General features: G+C 38.3%; 1 protein-coding gene across 2 annotated transcripts; it reads right to left on the reverse strand.

The window, feature by feature from the left end:
* Positions 1-1,022: 1,022 nt before the first annotated feature.
* Positions 1,023-17,428, reverse strand: LOC122645770 (calcineurin B-like protein 3). 2 transcript variants are annotated; one of them, XM_043839129.1, is made up of 9 exons: positions 17,265-17,427; positions 16,604-16,746; positions 15,993-16,075; positions 15,757-15,816; positions 15,070-15,178; positions 14,809-14,861; positions 8,466-8,546; positions 2,305-2,417; positions 1,023-1,297 (listed from the first exon to the last, which is right to left on the reverse strand). In XM_043839129.1, the coding sequence occupies exons 2-9, from the start codon at positions 16,713-16,715 to the stop codon at positions 1,240-1,242; spliced, it is 669 nt and encodes a 222-aa protein (XP_043695064.1). In that variant the 5' UTR covers positions 16,716-16,746; positions 17,265-17,427; the 3' UTR covers positions 1,023-1,239. The 2 variants fall into 2 exon arrangements, with proteins under 2 accessions (XP_043695064.1, XP_043695065.1); XM_043839130.1 differs by lacking the exon at positions 15,757-15,816 and having other exon boundaries at positions 17,265-17,428.
* Positions 17,429-18,859: the final 1,431 nt, after the last annotated feature.

Genomic DNA, 18,859 nt, shown 5'->3' on the forward strand with positions numbered 1-18,859 from the left:
ATTGGGAGGTTAGAACTGATTACCATCATGGAAACCTCCACTCCCTAATCAACAAAATTAACCTCAGCGCATTTCAACTTTAGTATTTTCTCTCTGATTGCCCAAATGGAAATAAAAATGAAACCTAGTGTAACGAAATTAAAAACCTTGTTATGGTAATTAAAAATTTTCAAAAAAATATATTCTTCAGCTTGTTTTTTTTTTATTTTCCGATTTGAATCCAATTTGATGAGTTCATGAGTTTATTCTCATTAAGCGATCATTTCTCACACTATCACTAGTGAAGCAACAATCTTTCTCCTTGATCAATCTCCACCTTCCAAGCTATTGAGAAAATCTGATAGCATCACCAAGTGACGATCATTTTTTCCAGTCAGGATTTAACTTGATATCTTGATCTCGAATTATAACTACTCAACTTGGCATTGATCAAGATCAAAACATTTGAGACGATGCTTCTTTGCAAAACCAGAATCCCTTTGACTTCCTGTAAACTTCTACCCCAAACTTGTCGATCCAACAGTGAAGGCTGAAGACACCAGCAAGGTCACTCTATTCATCTTCCCTCGGTTCCATACAAGATTCACCAATACAGGACAGTAACTTATTTTCCCTGCTGATATACCAAATAAGCAATTGCTTACTTTCTGGCTGAACAGTACTCACCTCTTTGGTCCATTTCACCAAACCACAGTTTTCTATGCATTACATTTCCCCCCCCCCCCCCAATAACTGAGTCTTGGGCATCCTTAACAATTGTATTAAAAAGAACATTCTTCTCCCTTGCAGCATCAGGCATCCCCTTATAAAGTGTGAACATTTGAGGACCTAAATTCCAGATTTTAAGGGTTTCAGATGCTCACTCAGCCTGAATGTAATTAAGACATCCCTGATTCCTTGTCACAAGCAGCTTGGATACTTCGGAAAAGTTTTGACCTTCGTTTTCTAATATTTTATCTTTCTTTCCTCTTTCTTTTATCCCATGGGAAATACTCCCCATAGAAAACCAATGCAACCTTTGCTAATTCAAGCCAAAAACCATGTCTCTGAAAGTAGTAAAGAATGTTTGGAGTTTGAACATAGAAAAATAACACAAACCATTGCCCCTAACAATAAACAGTATGAACTGCCAGCTTTCTTCTGGACCCTCTGATCTCAGGAGGTCCACACTGTTGTTGTCGAGAAAGGTACAACCCATCCTCAATAAAGACTTCTAAAGTTAAAAGTGGATTCAAAACCTCAGGTATCGTCAACCTGTGAGTGAAACACAAAACTCGGGAATGTAGTAGTTATGTCCCTGTTCAAAGAAAATGAAATAGTTAGTCTCGAGGCAATAATGATTTATGTGACGAACTAATAGAGTACTGTGATTTACAAGAACTTCCTACTTTCTTATTTGGTATCAGAATCTGTAGTAAGATCATCCAAGGCCCAAGAAGACATGAAGGCTAAACCAGGAGTGGACAGGACTTTACCTGTATTTGGGGCATTATCCTATGGAGTTACTGTCCCTTAGGTCTTAGGGTTAGTCACCTTTGACCTGTTCGTTCTGTTGTACTAAATGTTAGTGTAGCTTTGCATTTCATTATAAATTTGTTATCATACCCGAAAAAAGAATCCATTCAACTTAAGTAACCAAGGTTTCTCAGGGGACATATTATGGGTTGAACATGACTTCACAATCAGAGAGACATCAGCTTCATTAGAGTCATTGGTCCTTAAGGAATCCGTTAATTTTGAAAAACTACTCAAGAGAACACAAATATTACAGGGTTTCAATTTTAAATAATAGGGAGTCATCATCATTCCCTCAATGAATAGAACAAACTACGGCAAACCATAACCAAAGTGCTCCTTTGATCTAGAAAAAAATTTACAATATCCATACAGAGCAGGAGAGTTGTTTGATGTGATTAAGGCATGTAAACCAGAGGCCATCATATGGACTGTTGAGGGAAAGTAATAGTGAAACAGGAGTTATGTAGCCAACTGCCAACCCCAATTAGTTGGAAAAAGACTTAATTGAGTTTAGTTATCCATACAGAAATAAAATATCTATCTCCTTCTGTGTTCCATTATTGCACAATGTTGTTTCCTTCATATTATTCACTACGAGCTTCAATGTGAAACCAAATATCTAGCCATATCAAGTTATAGCTTCTCACCGACAAAAAATGAAATGCAGTTGAATAAGACACAATTGGACGAAGAATTTTAAACAAACTAGGCAAAACAGAAAATGCCACTCGACAAATGCCCATAAAGAAAAAGAAAATTATTCATATTATTAAGTCAATAACTTACTTGAGGTATTGAAGAGTCATATTCTTCAAGAGAGATGGATGTCGCAAAACAAGACTACGCCACTCTTCCTTGTCAATTTTGCCATCATGTTTTGTATCAGCCTCCTCAAAGGTCTGTAACAGATCATGCATTGATGTCATAAAATGTAATATTACGGGATACACACATGAAACACACAAAACTTAAACCTAACCATGATTTGGAAAAACATATTCAAGAACATTGTTGCATGAACATCCATGTAACTGAATTAGGTAAGAAAAGTCAAACTTGGAGTTGAAATTTTACCAATTGAGTTTAAGTTCCCAAAATCCCTTGCCTTGAGGCTATAGTTCTAACATAGTATTCAAATTTCTGATTACAACTGAATTAGATTAAATAAAGTCGACTTTGGAATTGAAGTTAGGGCAAGGGTCCAGTCTTTTTGGAGGTATTTCGGGCAGAAGCCCAAGGGCGAGGGGTTATGAAAAGGGCTCGTGGTGCATCAATGAAGTAGGTAAGGTCTATGGGCCATAAGCTCATAAATCAGGGCATTTGTGAGGCATGGGATTTATTCATGCAAGATTCCTGAGATGCGAGCCTCATTAACCCCATCATATTGGGCTTTATTTTTCAACATAAATGCAATGTTATTTAAAAACTGGTCCAAATTACTACTTTATCTAATTTATATATTAAAAAAAAATGAAAAAAGAACATTGAGGTTGTTAAGTTGAGGACAGGTAAGGGGGCTATGACATGGATACATTTCGTGGTATTCCGTAGGATTAATTTATGAACCAATCTCAGTGTTCCTCCTATGGGACTCATGATCAGATCCAGCATGTTTGGAGCCTTCCCCTTCCAACAATGTGAAGCTAAACACAGATGGCAGTTCTCTAGGGAACCCTGGACTGGCAAGGATTGGAGATATGTTTAGAATTCACAAGGGATTGGCAATGCCGGTTCTATCACAGCAGAGCTTCAGGCCCTTATTCAAGGGATGGAGTAATGTGATAGTGGAAGGTGATTCTTCCATTGTCGTCCATAGGCTTCAAAACCAGGATGGGGGGCCATGATGTTACTTCAATCTCATTAGAAAGGCAAGGGCCCTAGCGGTGCAAGGAGGCTTTCTCTTGGAGGTGAGATCTGCAAACTCTATTACAGATGAGTTTGCTAGGGGGTCTGTAAATACAGTATTTGTAAATGGGCCATTAGTCCATTACCCTTTCAAGTAGTCCTGTAGTGGGGTTTGGCCTCCTGTTGTTGTACTATTACTTTCTTGCTTGGTACTTTGTTTCGTTTACTTAATAACTTAGTTACTTGGCTATCTATCAAAAGGGGGAAAATATGTCCTAAACTATTAAATTACCAAGAAATTATGTTATGGTGTTCACGATATATTTTTTTCTCCATTAAGCTTATGTTGCATATTATAACATATACCTTGGATACAAAATAAAACAAAAAGAATATGGATACTCATACTACCCACACACCCAAAAAAAAGGAACAGTGCAACATAGATAAACACTATCTTTTTCTCTCCCACAGGCACATACACATATACAGTCATCTAGTTAGATTATACATAGAAAAACACTATCTTTTTCTCTGTCCTACATACACATATACACATTCATGTCGTTAGATTATGGATGCCTCATGTATGCCCATGAGGCTTATGGTCCCTGCCCTAAGGCTTACACCTGACCTTTTTGACAAGTGGAATGCCTAACCTCACGCCTTAGCACTTCAAGACATTGCAAGAGTCCAAAACATGAGGCACTCAAATAAGGTTATGGAATTTCACCGGTTTCCCCATCCCAATGAAAAAAACAGTTAATGAATCTTTTCTCTCAGAGATTCATCCATCTGCACCCAACCATTAACTCCTTTAAGTAAAGGGCATACCCAGTGCACGAGGCTCCCGCCACTGCGGGATCTGGGGACGGTAACCATTGGAAAACCATAATCATACCATACTCATCCAAAACCCTGGCTAACAATTCTTCAGCATATCCATCACAAATATAAAGTTTTGCGGCTTTCTATGTCCATCGACAACCATTAAAATTCATTCTATGCCTGCCCCATATAAATCGCCAAAAATCAAAGCTAATACTCAAAAATAATTTCGCAAAAAACCTTAATTCCCACCTTTATCCCTACTCCCCACTTTAAGCACATGTTTTGCCTCGCACCTCAAGTGTTAGGAGGCCTTAGCATTTTCTGTGCACCTCTCAGCTCACTAAAACTACATCTGACCAGCATGTATGTTATCATGCCTGCCAATCCAATACAGGTCTAAGAACACAACTAGTGAGAACCCACATCTATTTCAGCATTCAAATAAAAGTGACCATTATTCTAGTAAAGTCATCTTTCAGAGTGCCTTGACAATGAAAATAAAGGGAGTTGAGCAAGGATTATAACTGCTGGAGATCTGCTGGTACACGGCAGCCAAGGGTTTGGATTTCTAGGGCCACACTCTAAGGAAGAGGTTGTGGGGAAGGAGGAGAAAGGGATAAGACCGCTAAGAAAAGGAATAAGGGAAAGAAAATAAAATTAGGCACTATTATGTGACTGTGAACACTTGAAACCCCTTAAACCAAGGTACTTTCTAATTCAGCCCAATAATAGTTGTCATGGCATCTAGGCGACCCTAGTTGTCAAGGCACTAGGACACCTAGGCGACGTTTTGACAACTATGATCCCAATACAACAGAAATCCTGATGCAGAGCATCCAGCAGGTTCAAGCCCAGCCCAGGTTCAAGTCCAGCCTGGACTGAACCAACTCTGGCCCTTACAGCAATTTTGTGGAGCCTTGGGACTGCCAAGTTCTGGCCCACAAGTAAACAAAAAATCCAGTGACTTCTCAGCTTCCTAGAATAATTTAGTATTTCTTGTAACAAGTTTCTAAGTTTCTTGTTTATTGTTCCTAGGTTTATTGGGGATAGTTTCCATGTATGGGGAAATGTTTTCTAGGTGTGGGAACTCCACTAAAACTGGGAGGACTAACAACCAAGTTTTGAGATGCATGTAACTAAGAGACTTTTGGGAGCTCTTCCTCCCCTATAAATAGAACTCGTGGAGGCTGCTGTAGCATTCCAGATTTTCAATAAAAACTAAGACTTAAGTCTACTTCTCTTTGAGAGTGCTTGTGAGTTATCAAGTGTCTTAGGCGAGACTCCTATGGTGAGACACTAGTGAGACTCTAGTTGTCTAAAACTATCCATCTTCTCTACAATTTCAAGTTCAACTATCAATTACAGCAGCCAAAATCACCAAGTAAGTTAGTCTCCTACATCACAATCCTTCCTTTCATTCCCCCTTCATTTGCAGCCTTTCTCTTCATAAAACCCTCCAACCGTGGCCCTTTCTTTACTTTCCATTGAACTAGATTTTGACCCTGGCAGCAGCCATTCTTGACTGCACCAAATCCCTTAGAAATAAAATTCCAACCCATACAATCTTCAAACAAGCCTATAACCTTTACATCAGAATATCAGATTGCATCATCTACTTAGGTTCCCAATCTGACCCGACATGCAACCAACCCCCTCCCCTTTTCAATTTTCTCCCTCTCCTAGGTTAACAATTTTCTGAATGACAGGCAGATTCCGATTGACAATTACCACTAGATTTACATTTAGGTTGTGAGTTGGGACTGCTCAACATGTTCAAACCCAATGGTAGGGAGAGAAAGAGAATATGTAGTATTGAAACTATATGATGCAGTAGTGAGGCCCATAGGTGACTGGATCGATCTGATCTATTGAGGAGGCCCGAGTCAAGATCTAAACCAATAGGAGCTGGCAGCAACAAAAGAAGGGCAGTTTAGTCATTAGGACATGTTTCGGGGGGGAGTCAAATTTGTAATTTGGAATTTGGAATTTAATTGGGCTACTTGAATAGTCAAATAGTCAATACTCAATAGTTATTAATAGGATATTCTTGTTTCAGCCATCAAGTAAAGTGTTTGAGGCAGTTTAGGACTTTAGAAGCAGCAGTGTTGGATTGTGTAGTCAGAATTAGCTTAGGAGACTGATTAGGTATCCTCGAATGCACAAGCAATGTAGGTTCTGGATTAATTAGTTTTAAACCTCAGCAGTTCAGAGTTAGCCAACCAAGTTTCAATTTGGTTCTCATTCAGGTTTAGATTGAACATTCCTCAAACAAATTGCATCCCAACTCAACTGAGTGCCACCTCTAATAGAAAGCAAACATAGGGTGAAACAACCACAATAAACCAAAATAAGGACTTAAGATCCCATCTGTAGATGTCAAGACTAGGTGTCTAGGCTCTGTCTTGGGTCCAAGGAGATAGCACGCCTTGTTAACACTTCACAAGTTTACGTTGATTGATGTTTATTACTTTGTTTTTTCATGAATATGCTTATATTATATCCTAAGCTTTATTTGTTATATGTTGGTTTTCTCATATGCCATTACTAGCATAATGATGCAGATCCAAGTAGGAAGAAGAAGAAGAAGAAGCCCTGAACTTAGGGCTTGGTTAGGGAGCCATAGATTAGGAATATTATTTTCCATACTTAGTTTATTTTCCTGTTTTTAGATTGAACCGGTTTAGAATTGGTTGCACCCAATTGGTTCAATTGGTCTAATTTAAGTGAAGTGTTCCTATTGGTTAATAGGTTCTTATATCCTATTGGCTAGTATGGAATCTTCTTTTAAATTAGTTCTTTTAAGTTAGATGTCTTTTAACTTAAGTTAGTAGGGTTAAATAGGTCTTTTACTATTTTAAGTTATTAGTTTTAGTTTAAATTCCTTCCTTCCACGATTTTGTGAAGGAGAAGTCATTAAGTTGTAGTAGGATTTGGCATAAAGCCACATTATAAATAAAGTACATCGTGGAGGGCTCCCCCGCATTGAATTTGAATTAAAAAAGACTGTTACTGCTGGCCAATTGTTGCTGCTGCTGTTCCTACTCCTTTGTGAGTGATATCCTTGTGGATCTCAAGGTGGATAGGGTGGGTGGATTCCTGCAACTCCTTGCATCGAGACGATCGGGAGGTTCCTTCAATTATCAAGCTGCTGCCAGTGGATTCCTGCTGTGAGTTTGAAGTTTAATTCTGTTCTTTTATTCCTTCTCCTTCCCCATTCGATCCCTTTATTTTTAGTTTGAATCCCATAAACCCTAATTCATCTAGAACCTGTCCAGCCTTCATCCTTCATCAGTTTTCATCCAAAATTTAACCACAGATCCCTTACTGCCCTCCCTCCACTCGACCTAACCTGCAGCCTCAACTGTCCATCAAAAAACCTAATCCCCTCTTCTCCATTAAAACCCCAAAAAACCCTAAATAGCCTAATTTCTGTCTAGAGCTAACCACCCATCAGAATCTGTCTATATTACAGTCGAACCTCCCTCCTACACACCTGAACATTCGACCCTAACCCCTGATTCAGATTCCCATTATAAACCCTAGTTTTGACTACTTGGTTGTTTCCCTAAAACCCAAACCCTAACCCTAAAAATTCTGGAAATTGAATCTTGTTTCAAAACTTGTTAAAATCTGTTTTAATAGCTTCCCCAAAGCCTGCCTATCAAAATCAGATATACATTACCCCATTCCCCCATACCTAACCCTAGAATTTAACCTAAAAACCCTAATTCTGCCCAGCCAAACCAGTAGCCTTATTAGATCCTATTGTTTGGCCTCTAGTGGGATTTTTCTCCTATCTAGAGCTACATTACATAATTATACCATATTGCATTGATATGGCTTCTATGTAGAGCATATAAACTTAATTATACAAAATTATCATTGTTATATTACATATAGTCATATACTGCACACTTAGGGCACCTAGGCAAGCAGCTTGTCGCCTAGGCACCCCTCGAATGCCTTGGGTCGTCTAGTCGCCTTGACAACTATGATCCTGTGACCCTGTCACCTCCTTAAGATGCAAATATGAATCTGTACCAACGGTAAATGTCTATAAAATTAAGCTCTTTATGGAAGGCTCGATTAAAAACAATAACATTGGACATTTAAATGTCTTAAGTAAAATATTACAGCAGCGGAGACATACAAAGAAGGAAGAAACCAAAAGGGTGCACAAATGAATTATCTGAGTGAAGGTGAGCAAGATAATATACGATCAATCCTAGAGATAAATTAAACATGAAAATTGTTCCAGATTAAGGAATCACCTTGTCAATGATACTTTCTATTACATCATCTGAAAGATTCATGCCAGATTCAGCAAGTGTAGCCACTACCATTTGCTTCACCTATAGAGAAGTCGGTCAATTGTCAGAATTATATTAAGATGTCCAAGATAAAGTGCAAAAAATTTGATGTTTTAAGATAATAAAAGGTGAAATATTGCTCCTATAATTTTCGAAGACTATTTCAAAATTACAAGAGGTTATATGTAATAAAACAAGACACAACAAGTATGAACCAAACTGTCTTCGGTTAAATATTGTTTACTTTAACCCATCGATCACTCTATCTTTAACACATTTAAACTCTTAAAGCCACTAACATCCGTTCAATGCATTTCCTTTCTCAGTGTTTTTTATTATTGACATCCATATCTAACTTCCGAGCCCAACAATACTTGAAAGTATACCTATTTTCCCTTCGATAGATTATGTCAAGGAAACACACTCAATTTTATCCCAAAAACTGTAGATTATTGCAAACAAAGGTAAGCAACAAAATAAGAAATATAAGAAAGAAAAGAATTGGATACCCAATTTATAGAACCAAAAGAACTTGTACTTGGAGACTTGGTAATTAAGTTGACATTCATGAAAATTAGCATTAAACATATATTTTTTTATAGATAAAGTTGAAGACATTTAAAACACACTTTATCTTATCAATGTGCTCATACTTTATTTTATATCAGAGTTATAAGAGTTACTAGTTATAACACGACCCAGCTATTAAACTACAGCTATGGATACATGTAACTATGTATTGTCTTCAGAGGTTGCATAATGTAGGACAGCCTAGGGTTTTGGATTTTAAGGTTGAACTACAAGGAAAGGTGGGGGGAAAAGGTTATAACTGTTCAGGCTTTTAAAAGTTACAAGAAATTAGAGGAAAGGTACTCTTATGCAAAGTGAACAGTACAGTGAAGAGTAGCCTTGAGAAAGAAGAAGAAGAAGAAAGGAAATAGAAGCCATCAAGTAGAGAGACCAAGTGAGCTTACCTCACAGACACAAACGCACTTCTTTATTTTATCATATGGCACTAATATTCTGGGGGTCAAATCTTGTACAACAACCCATGTGAAAGAAAATTATAAACATGAAGAGTAGAAACTTACTACTTTAGGACTCCCAACATCTTCTCTCCGGATAGGCAGAGAAAGGATTTATCAAGAAATATGACAGAATATGTACGTGTTACAGCTGTGACCAACAAGCACGCTCTACAAAAAAACTTACATATAAACAAAAAGGTCATCTATTTACAGGTTGTGCTTGTCTAATAAGTAAGAGGGCCAGCACAATGGTAAGGTTGCTCCATTGCAACCTAGTGGTCACGGGTTCAAGGCGGGAAACAGCCTCTTTGCGAAGCGAGGGTAAGGCTGTGTACATTATGACCCTCCCTAGACCCCACAGTGGCAGAAGCATCGTGCACTGGGTATACCCTTTACGTCCACTTGTATAATAAGTAACCATTAAGAGACTTAGGGAAATCTTCCAGGTAACGAAATCCTATTGTTGACATCATAGATATGTACGCAAGGTTGGTGTGGCAGAAGTTCAAGAAGCCTTAAGAAAGATTAAAGAAATGTATGAGAATGTGGTGACTAGTGTGAGATCTGTGAGAGGCCAGGGTAAGGAATTCCCAATTACAGTTGGGTTACATCAAGGATCAGCCCTAAGCCCTTATCTATTTGTGCTTATCACAGATGAATTAACCAAGAACATCCAAGATGAGGTACCGTGGTGTATGCTCTTCGCCAATGATATCGTTTTGGTGGATGAGACAAAAGTAGGGATTAACGCTAAGTTAGAGATGTGAAGATTGACCTTGGAAACAAGAGGCTTTAAGATTAGTAGATCAAAGACGGAGTATATGATGTGTAACTTAGCCACACTATGATGGATGATGACAAGGTGAAATTTGAGGAGAGAGAGTTACTGCCAAGTGACTATTTTAGATATCTGGGGTCTATCATACATAAAGAAGATGATATAGATGATGATGTCTCACAAAGAATTAATGTGGAATGGATGAAGTGGAGAAGTGCGACCGGAGTACTGTGTGACCGATACATTCCTTTAAAGCTTACAGGAAAATTGTACAGGACTGTGATCCGACCTGCTATGATGTATGGGGCAGAATGTTGGGCAGTTAAGACTAATTCATAAAGCCTACAAGCAACCAGAATTCTGTTAGGGAATGGTCAAGTCTGCAACCCACATGTTGTTTCCCCCTCATCACTGCAAAATTCGAGGACACATTTTTTCAAGATGGGGAGAGTTGATGCAGATGCATCACCAAAAGAGGCTTATTTTGATAGGAATAAGTCTAGGGTTAGGTTCTATACATGTTGGGCCTTTAATCTCATGGATTTTATATGTAATAGACTAATAGGTCACTTTTATGGACCTAAAGTATGGGTAATAGGGTTGCATACTGGATTAGTTGTTTTAGTTCCATACTTAGTTTTATTTTAGTGTTTTTGTTCATAAATTGAACCGGTTCAACCAATGGTTCAATTTAAGTGATTTTAGTAGTTTTCTTTTAAGTGTTCAATGGGGCTGGATTAGGACTATGTTTTGAGTCTATTTCTGTTCCCTAGTCAGTTTAAGTCACCTAATAGGTTAAGGATTGGGTTAGGCCTTTCCTTTTTAGTGTAGGAGTCTATTTTTGAGTCTTTTATATAAGGTTGTAAGGGGGGGGGGGGAAGTATTGAACACGAATTTTTTATTAATGAAAAGCTTTTTTGTTGCTCTTCTCTTCTTCTCCATTGAAGATTTTGTCTTGTGTTTGATCAAGGCTAGTGGGATCGGTGTTTGATCCGATTGACACCTTGCGGTGGGAAACCCTGGTGGTTCGTTGGTGGGATTGGTGTTTGATCCAATCGACACCTCGCGGTGTGAAGCCCGAGTGGTTCTTTGAAGCTTTCCTTCAATTTTTTAAAGATCTTCTTCAAGTTCAAGATCAAGATTCAAGATTTATTCCAGATCCTCTAACCAATTGAGCTGCCCTTGCAACAACAGTAAGTTTGAATCATCCCATCAATACCCACTCTTCTCTTAATCCTCCAAACCACCCCCAAAACCTTAATTTTCCCACCCATTTCTTGAAACCATCCCATCCATTCCATCTCCCAAAATTCTTAACAAACCATTCAGCTAACAACACTTTCACATAATTGGATCGAGTATTCTCCTCCCAATTGGAATACTCGAACCAAGCTGCTTTCCCAATACCCCATTCAAACCACAACATCCCACCTATTTCTAGAGATCATCCCATTACCCAAATTCTTCACAAACCAATCCAACCATCAGAAACATACCATTCCTGAATCGAAATTTCATTCGCCATACTAGGAGTAATCGATCCAAGCCCTAGCCCCAAATTCCCATCCTAAACCCTAGATCCCCCTCTTTTCCTCTTTTCCAAAACCCGAAACCCTAAACCTAAGTTGCTGCCCATTCAAATTACACACTTCCATCCATTAAAACATCTCAAGACCTTTACTGATAGACTCCCCTACCTCAACTTGACATAACCAATAAATCAAACTCTAAACCTAATTTCACCAAAACCCCTATTTTGACCTAGCCGATTCACCTGGTCATAACAGATCCTGGTTGATTGGCTCCTAGTTGGTCCTTTACCAATCTAGGACTACATTACTTATCATGTGACTTGGACCCGTACCAATTGGGAGGTCATGAAACAGATTCTGAACGAGAAATTTATTCCTCCTAATTATGAGAAGGAATTGTTTCACAAATTGTTCAATTTTCAGCAAGGCAGTAAGGATGTGGATACCTACACACTAGAGTTCCACAAATTATCTTCAAGATGCCAACTTCAGGAGACAAACCAACAGCGGGTTATGAGATATATCAGCGGATTAAATACTGAGATTCGATTAGAGTTTGCTAACACTGAATAAAGGTCCGTTGATTTGGCTGCAGCTCATGCCAAGACAACTAAAGAAAAGTATAGTTATCTGACTCAAGACTCCTTCATCTCTACTGATTTTGTTCGAGCACATAACCTTCCACAGAAGCAGTTTTTCAAGAACATTCATGTGCAAGGTTTTGGACCTATAGCTCGCGAAGAGGCCACTGCAGTAGTTCGAGTACACCTACAGTTTGGGCCATTGCAGTACCATGTGTCTTGCCTAGTTACCTCATTGGCGCATTGCGACATTCCTTTAGGGCGACCTTGGGAAGGACATGCTGGTATTCTCTATGATGGTGCACGGAATACCATCAAAGTAAGGCAAGGAGAGCACATGTTTCTAATGTTGCCTCATGCATTGAAGGATATGCCACGGCAAAAACAGTTTTCTCTTCCTTCAGTTATGGATCACTCTACTCGCGGAATTGTCGTTCGATTGTCTACCTCAAGATATGTGCCACCTCAACGTCAAGATAATTACAAAGGCATCTTAGGTTCGCGACCTCACTCGACAGAGTCGAGTTCTTTAAAGATTGGGAGAGTTGATGTAAATCGGCTGCCTAAGAACAGCCACAAGAGTAGGGATTCTTCCCTAGACCAGTAGTGTAGGTGTAGGGATTCCCCCCTACACCAACACTAAATCATGGGATTAGGTTTAGGAATATTTGACTTTTAATTAAGTGTTTTATTTGAGTTTTGTTTGGAGTTGTAATCCTCATTGGGATTTAGTTGTGAACCCTAGTTAGCAATCCTAGTTTCTATTTTTGAGTCAGTTTGAATTTGTTTTTCTTTTCAGCCATAAGGCTATAAATATGTAAGAGCTCTTGTGAGGGCCCACGATTGAATGAATACAAGTTTGCTTATAGCATTGCTGACCCCTGAGCTACCTATTCTATTCCCCTTCCCCTGCAACTATTCCCTTCTTCCCTACCGGCCCTACATTACAACCCAAAAGGCCAAAACCCTTGAATCTTATTCCAAGAAGTCCCTTCTTCCATAAGTAAAGAGTCCGAAAGCAAACCTGGTTGCTACAGTACCACAAGATTTAGTAGGTAGGAATTAGAGATTAGTGGCGTGACAAACTACTCTTGAATCTTCAGATTGATTGGATCTCTGAGATGGAGATTTACATGAAGAAATAGCCTTTCCGCTGCTGGTTCGACTCTAGGTTGAAGACGATAACCCTTCTCCCTCACGATTCCTTTGTTGCTTGATTTTATTTCCCCACTTTCCTTTAATGCCCCTCACCATCTCTCTTATCCTTTCATATCCGTCTTTTTGAGTTATTTCCAAGTCTACCCTCACTCAATAAATACTAATCCCCTTTACATCCTTGTCTACCATCTCCTTAAACATTCTGGTTGTTTACAGTCTTGCCACTCACCCTTTAAAACTCTGAAATGTTTACAAGATTGCCATTTTTTCGTACTTTTGGATATGGTACAATTGGGTGGGCCTATAGCGAACCCAATAATGTCTTTCGAATACGGGTTCTGCATCAGGAATAGTTCTTGCCTCCATACAAATAATCTACAATTGTCATGAACAAGACCATATTATTTACGCATGTGTGTTTTCTGCACTTTGTTTATGTTATATTGTTATTCTAAGATTGGTTTAGAATTATTTTTCATAAAATAATTCTGCAAGCAAATGCTATGAAGGATAACAAATATTTATGTTTCTGTAAAAGTAAACTATTTCTGCTGTCCATGTGCCATCCTTTAGCAGTTATTGACTATTGCCAACCCATGGTTCCCAATGATAACAAAACCTGAATCGTACTGAGGCCATAATCCATTTGATGGAGAAGAGTGACAACTCTTCTTACGTGGAGTATAATAGTACAATAGACAACTATAATAGACATAAGTCCCCCCAGAGGGTCTTTACTTCTATAAGGTTATGGGTTAGGAATATTTCCTCATGGGAGAACCAAATCAACTCTATCTGATTAAAATCCTAACGGCATACCCAGCACCCACAAGAATGTTCCAGGTAAGGACAATAAAATGAAAATAAGAAATTGAAACAAAAGAATTTTCCCAACAGTTAAGCAAGGAGTAAACTACCTCCCTCTGGCAGATGTACAACTACTATACTCTCTTTGTGACCAACAAAGCCGTTATTCACAAAAAGAAAAGAAAAGGTCAAACACCAAACTAGGAAATAACTATAAATTTTTATGGGTAGAAATAACCATATTTAAGATCAAGATGGAAGAAGAAAGCATTTAAACTAGCAATTTGTGCATCTTGTCAGAGCTAGTTGAACTAAGATTAATTGATTCAGCTTTCACATAAGTAACCTAACATTGTCAACTGACTAACATTAGATCTCAACTATTAATTAATTAGTATTTCTAGCAACTAAGAAAGTTACCTCTTGTCTCTCAATGAATCCTTGCTGTTTGAGGTCGTATAGTTGAAAAGAAACTGCAAAGGAACAGTGAGGAGTTAGGGATGACCCACATCTTCCAACATAAAAGCAAATCATCTTGAACATTAGGATTAAACTTAACTTGAAAGTCAAGTAACCTTCCATAGCTCTAACAGTTCCAAAACTACAATCATATAAATTGTAATACACTTATAAGGAGCTAAACAGTAAAATAAACATCAGCCCAGTGGTGCTGCAACTCACATTCAATCTTATCATCAATTGGTGCATTGGGGTGAAAGACTGACAGAGCACGTGCAAACTCCTCAAAACCTAATATTCCATTGTGTTTTGTGTCAAACAAATCAAACACCTGCATAGTTCGAATTACAGCCTGACAGTCATTATATGGAATTCTTGGAACTTTCCAAAATGTAATCGCAGTAAAAAATATCAAAATTGGCATAACCCCCTCCTAAGTACCAACAAAAAAAAAAGAGTCAGGTTCCAACTGAAGCGGTTTTTCTAAAGTGTTTGATCAGGCCCAAATTTAATGGACATGTTGTCCACATCATCTAACCATGTGTCAGATTTCAGACCAATCTGATTTCTCCATATGCCACTTTGTTTGGCACTGGTTACCAGTTACAACATAGGAACTTAAAAAAAAAAAAGAGGGGGGAGGGATTGAGATAGATTCCCAAATTTGACATATGGCCTATCCAGGTCAATTCTCATCTATCCAATGATCAGAATGACCGACTAAATAGTCCACGTGGCAAAAATACCTGCTTCTGTTGGAACACTTTCAACTGTTCTCCAGTTGGCTACATTTTCAACAAGAAAGAGGATGGGGAAGAAAAAATAAGAAAATAAGAGAATTGAACCATGGTCATGTGGAAACAGAACGAACAACAAGACAAAACTGCATAATAAGATTGAAAAGAGTACCCGATCAGCAAATAAGCTTTCCTTTTTGTTTGTCTTGAATAAAGCCAACTGAAACTCTTCCTGTGATGGTTTGCAATCAAAATAACATAATAGGAAAAAATTAGAAAGAGAAAAGTCAACAGTACATTAGGTAAGTGGAGAACACAATTGAATCTTTCCATCTCATCAAGATGCATACACTACAAGGCAATTTCCAATTAAATTATGAAAACAGAATAGTAGCCTGGAAGTTATACCTTGTTGATCAGCCCATCATCAATTACAGCACTGCTGATCTTCTTAAATAGCTCATATAAAGCTTCAATTTCACTTACACTAACTGCAGCAAAACAAAGGGAGGAGGTAGAAAAGAAAAAATAACAATCTTAATATGAATTGTTCATCAATTGCTTCAACGGCACAAAAGGATAACTAACTAGAACAAAGAAAGACATGAAGAAATTAAATCGGGTGGATGAATAAGCCAATTATGGTAAATGATTTAAATGATTCTATGACTTGAGCAAAAGAACTTCAGAAAGAGAACTAGAAAAGTAAACAATGTTTCAGTCTAAAAAAGGTACTATCATTCAATTGCCACATTTTATTCAGAAAAGGATAAACCGATAAAGAAGGAGAAAATGAAATAATGAATAACATATGGACATCATGTTGGCTGGTAAGAAGCAGCAGGTCGTGAATCAAGCTGCAACAATAATTCTAGTGTATGCTAATTGCTACCAGTTTCAAAAGAGAAATATCAATCTCCTATATTTTTATCATTTCCCAGCCAACCCATTGCCCCCCGCCCCCCGCGGAAAAAAAAGGGGGTGGGGAACAACATCTGCAAAGGAGAGAAGTTACGTACAAACTGTCACCCTCGCAAGAAGTTCTGGATCTACAGGGCCCTCTCGTTGATTATCACAACACCCCAGCAGGACAGCAAACAGATGCTTATATCCCTCTAGGCACTGCAACATGATATTCTTCGCACATCAACACACTCCATATCTGTTGGTAAAAAAGAAAACATTGTTCAGATCACTCCAATCAACATATCACTCAAAATATAACATCCGTAAAATTGGTAAAAATGTCTATTAATGTTTCTGCAGACCCAAGCCCCAATGCAGGGATCATAGAACTGGAGAATGAATTAAAAAATTTATCTGTTACTGACAATGAAACGCAAATGTTCATTCTTTTCTTTATAAAAAATGAAAATTTCCATTATTTCGGGCTCATAAGATTACCAGTTCTTGGCAGCTTTAGAGGTCATTTGACTCCCTTCCATTCGTTCTGTGCAAAGACTTTTTTTCAGATTGCGCAAGGAGTAGCAAGTAAGAAAACAATTTCAGTCCCAGACAGAACCTGATGATGCGGATAATCACAAGTAATTTACAGCAGAATGCTGCACAAACAGTGATGCGCGAGTAAGATGGTCAATCAATCTTCCAAAGAAATAATATGAGGAAAAATATAGAATAGAATGATAATACGATTGAGATTTCAATTTGATAATCAATTACATTTTACAAAGGAGAAATCGCTTCTATCATCTGTTGATAGGTGTTTGATGTGCCGGTAATTGTGATTAAACGACTCAGATCTCTGATTGGGTGAACTTGATATACAGTACCTGAAACGTATATTCCTCTATTATTTCTTGATTTCTTCAATAATTCCATTGTAGTTGTATAAAAAAGGAACAAAATTTCAACCTTTCAGTCGATTTGAAGGAAAACTAATCTAATCAAAAGAGAGAGAAAAAATAAAAAAAGAACAGAAAAGAACCAGAAAAACATTCAAAATCAAATTGATCATACCTGTGCCTGCCATCAATCACCGGAGAAAAATCACGCCAAGGTCATGGAGGTTAGAGAGAGAGATTCTGCCGCAATTAGGTTTTTTTTTGGGGGGACAAAAACAGAAAATATTTGCACTTTCTGATAGCTTTTGATTTGGATCGGAATTTTACTTTTTTTGGAGTTTGAAGTTTCAACAGAAGTGAGAATCCATGATGGATATGGAGTGGAAGAGGAAGGAAGACTCTCAATATTCTGCAACATCATGTCTCGCTGTATCTTTTTATTTTTTTATTTTTTTATTTTTTTATTCTAAATTTTGCAGGAAATAAAATAATAGCGATAATCATTCGGTAAAGGATATAATATAATATTAACATGACGACGTTGATGGGTAAGTGGGTAACAGCATACATGTAACCATGCTTATCCTTTGGTCAGTTGGGGTTAGAATACGCATCTGTGCACAATACTCCCAAAATCAATTTCTTTCCCTTCTGTATCCAGGAATCGGGGACAATTATCGTCTACGGTTCCTAACCGGTGCGGTTCCTTAATTCCTCTCACAAGAGGGGGTGGGATCCACCCGGGGCACCTGACCGAATAGTCTGCCCAGGTGGGGTCCACCCAGACCTTTACCCCCTGAGGTTTGCTGACTGGTAAGGTTGTGCAGTTTCTCTCATAGGAGGTGAAATCATTTCACCCCCTGACCGAATACACTGCCCGGGTGGGGTCCACCCTCCTTTTATTAGAGGCATTAGGGAACCGTACCGGGCAGGGGAACCGCAGGTGATAAAAATTCGGTCCACTCTCCTCTTGTGAGAGGAAATAGGGAATTGCACCGGTCAGGGAACCGTACAGGAAAAAAATTCCAGGTATCGGACAAGTTTACCCCTGTTTAAAAAGAAATGGATTTTTTTACATTTTTACCCTTGTCCATACTGATCCACCTCGGTTAGGAATCAGTATCGATTTCCACCAATATTGATATGAATCAGCCGATACGATACCGATTCCTCAAACCATGTTCTGTATAGGTCCAGTGTTCGAATCTACTCTAATTCTTGACCAGCACCATATTTAAGGGTGTCACTTAGTTCAATTTTAGTATAAGAGCATCTGAATGACACCATTAGGAATTTGATACTTCTTTTAATTGCCCCTTGTATTATTTTCAAAATGTTTTTTATGATATATGGGTAAAAGGGCAAAGAAGTAAGATTACAAATTATTTGACAGTTTGACGGGGGATCTGGCTCTCCTTCAGCTGTGGTGGGAGCTAGAGGGTCCAGCCTAGCAAAAATACCCAAAAATAGGAG

Source organism: Telopea speciosissima, chromosome 11 (assembly GCF_018873765.1).
Source record: "Telopea speciosissima isolate NSW1024214 ecotype Mountain lineage chromosome 11, Tspe_v1, whole genome shotgun sequence".
Lineage (NCBI taxonomy): Eukaryota > Viridiplantae > Streptophyta > Magnoliopsida > Proteales > Proteaceae > Telopea > Telopea speciosissima.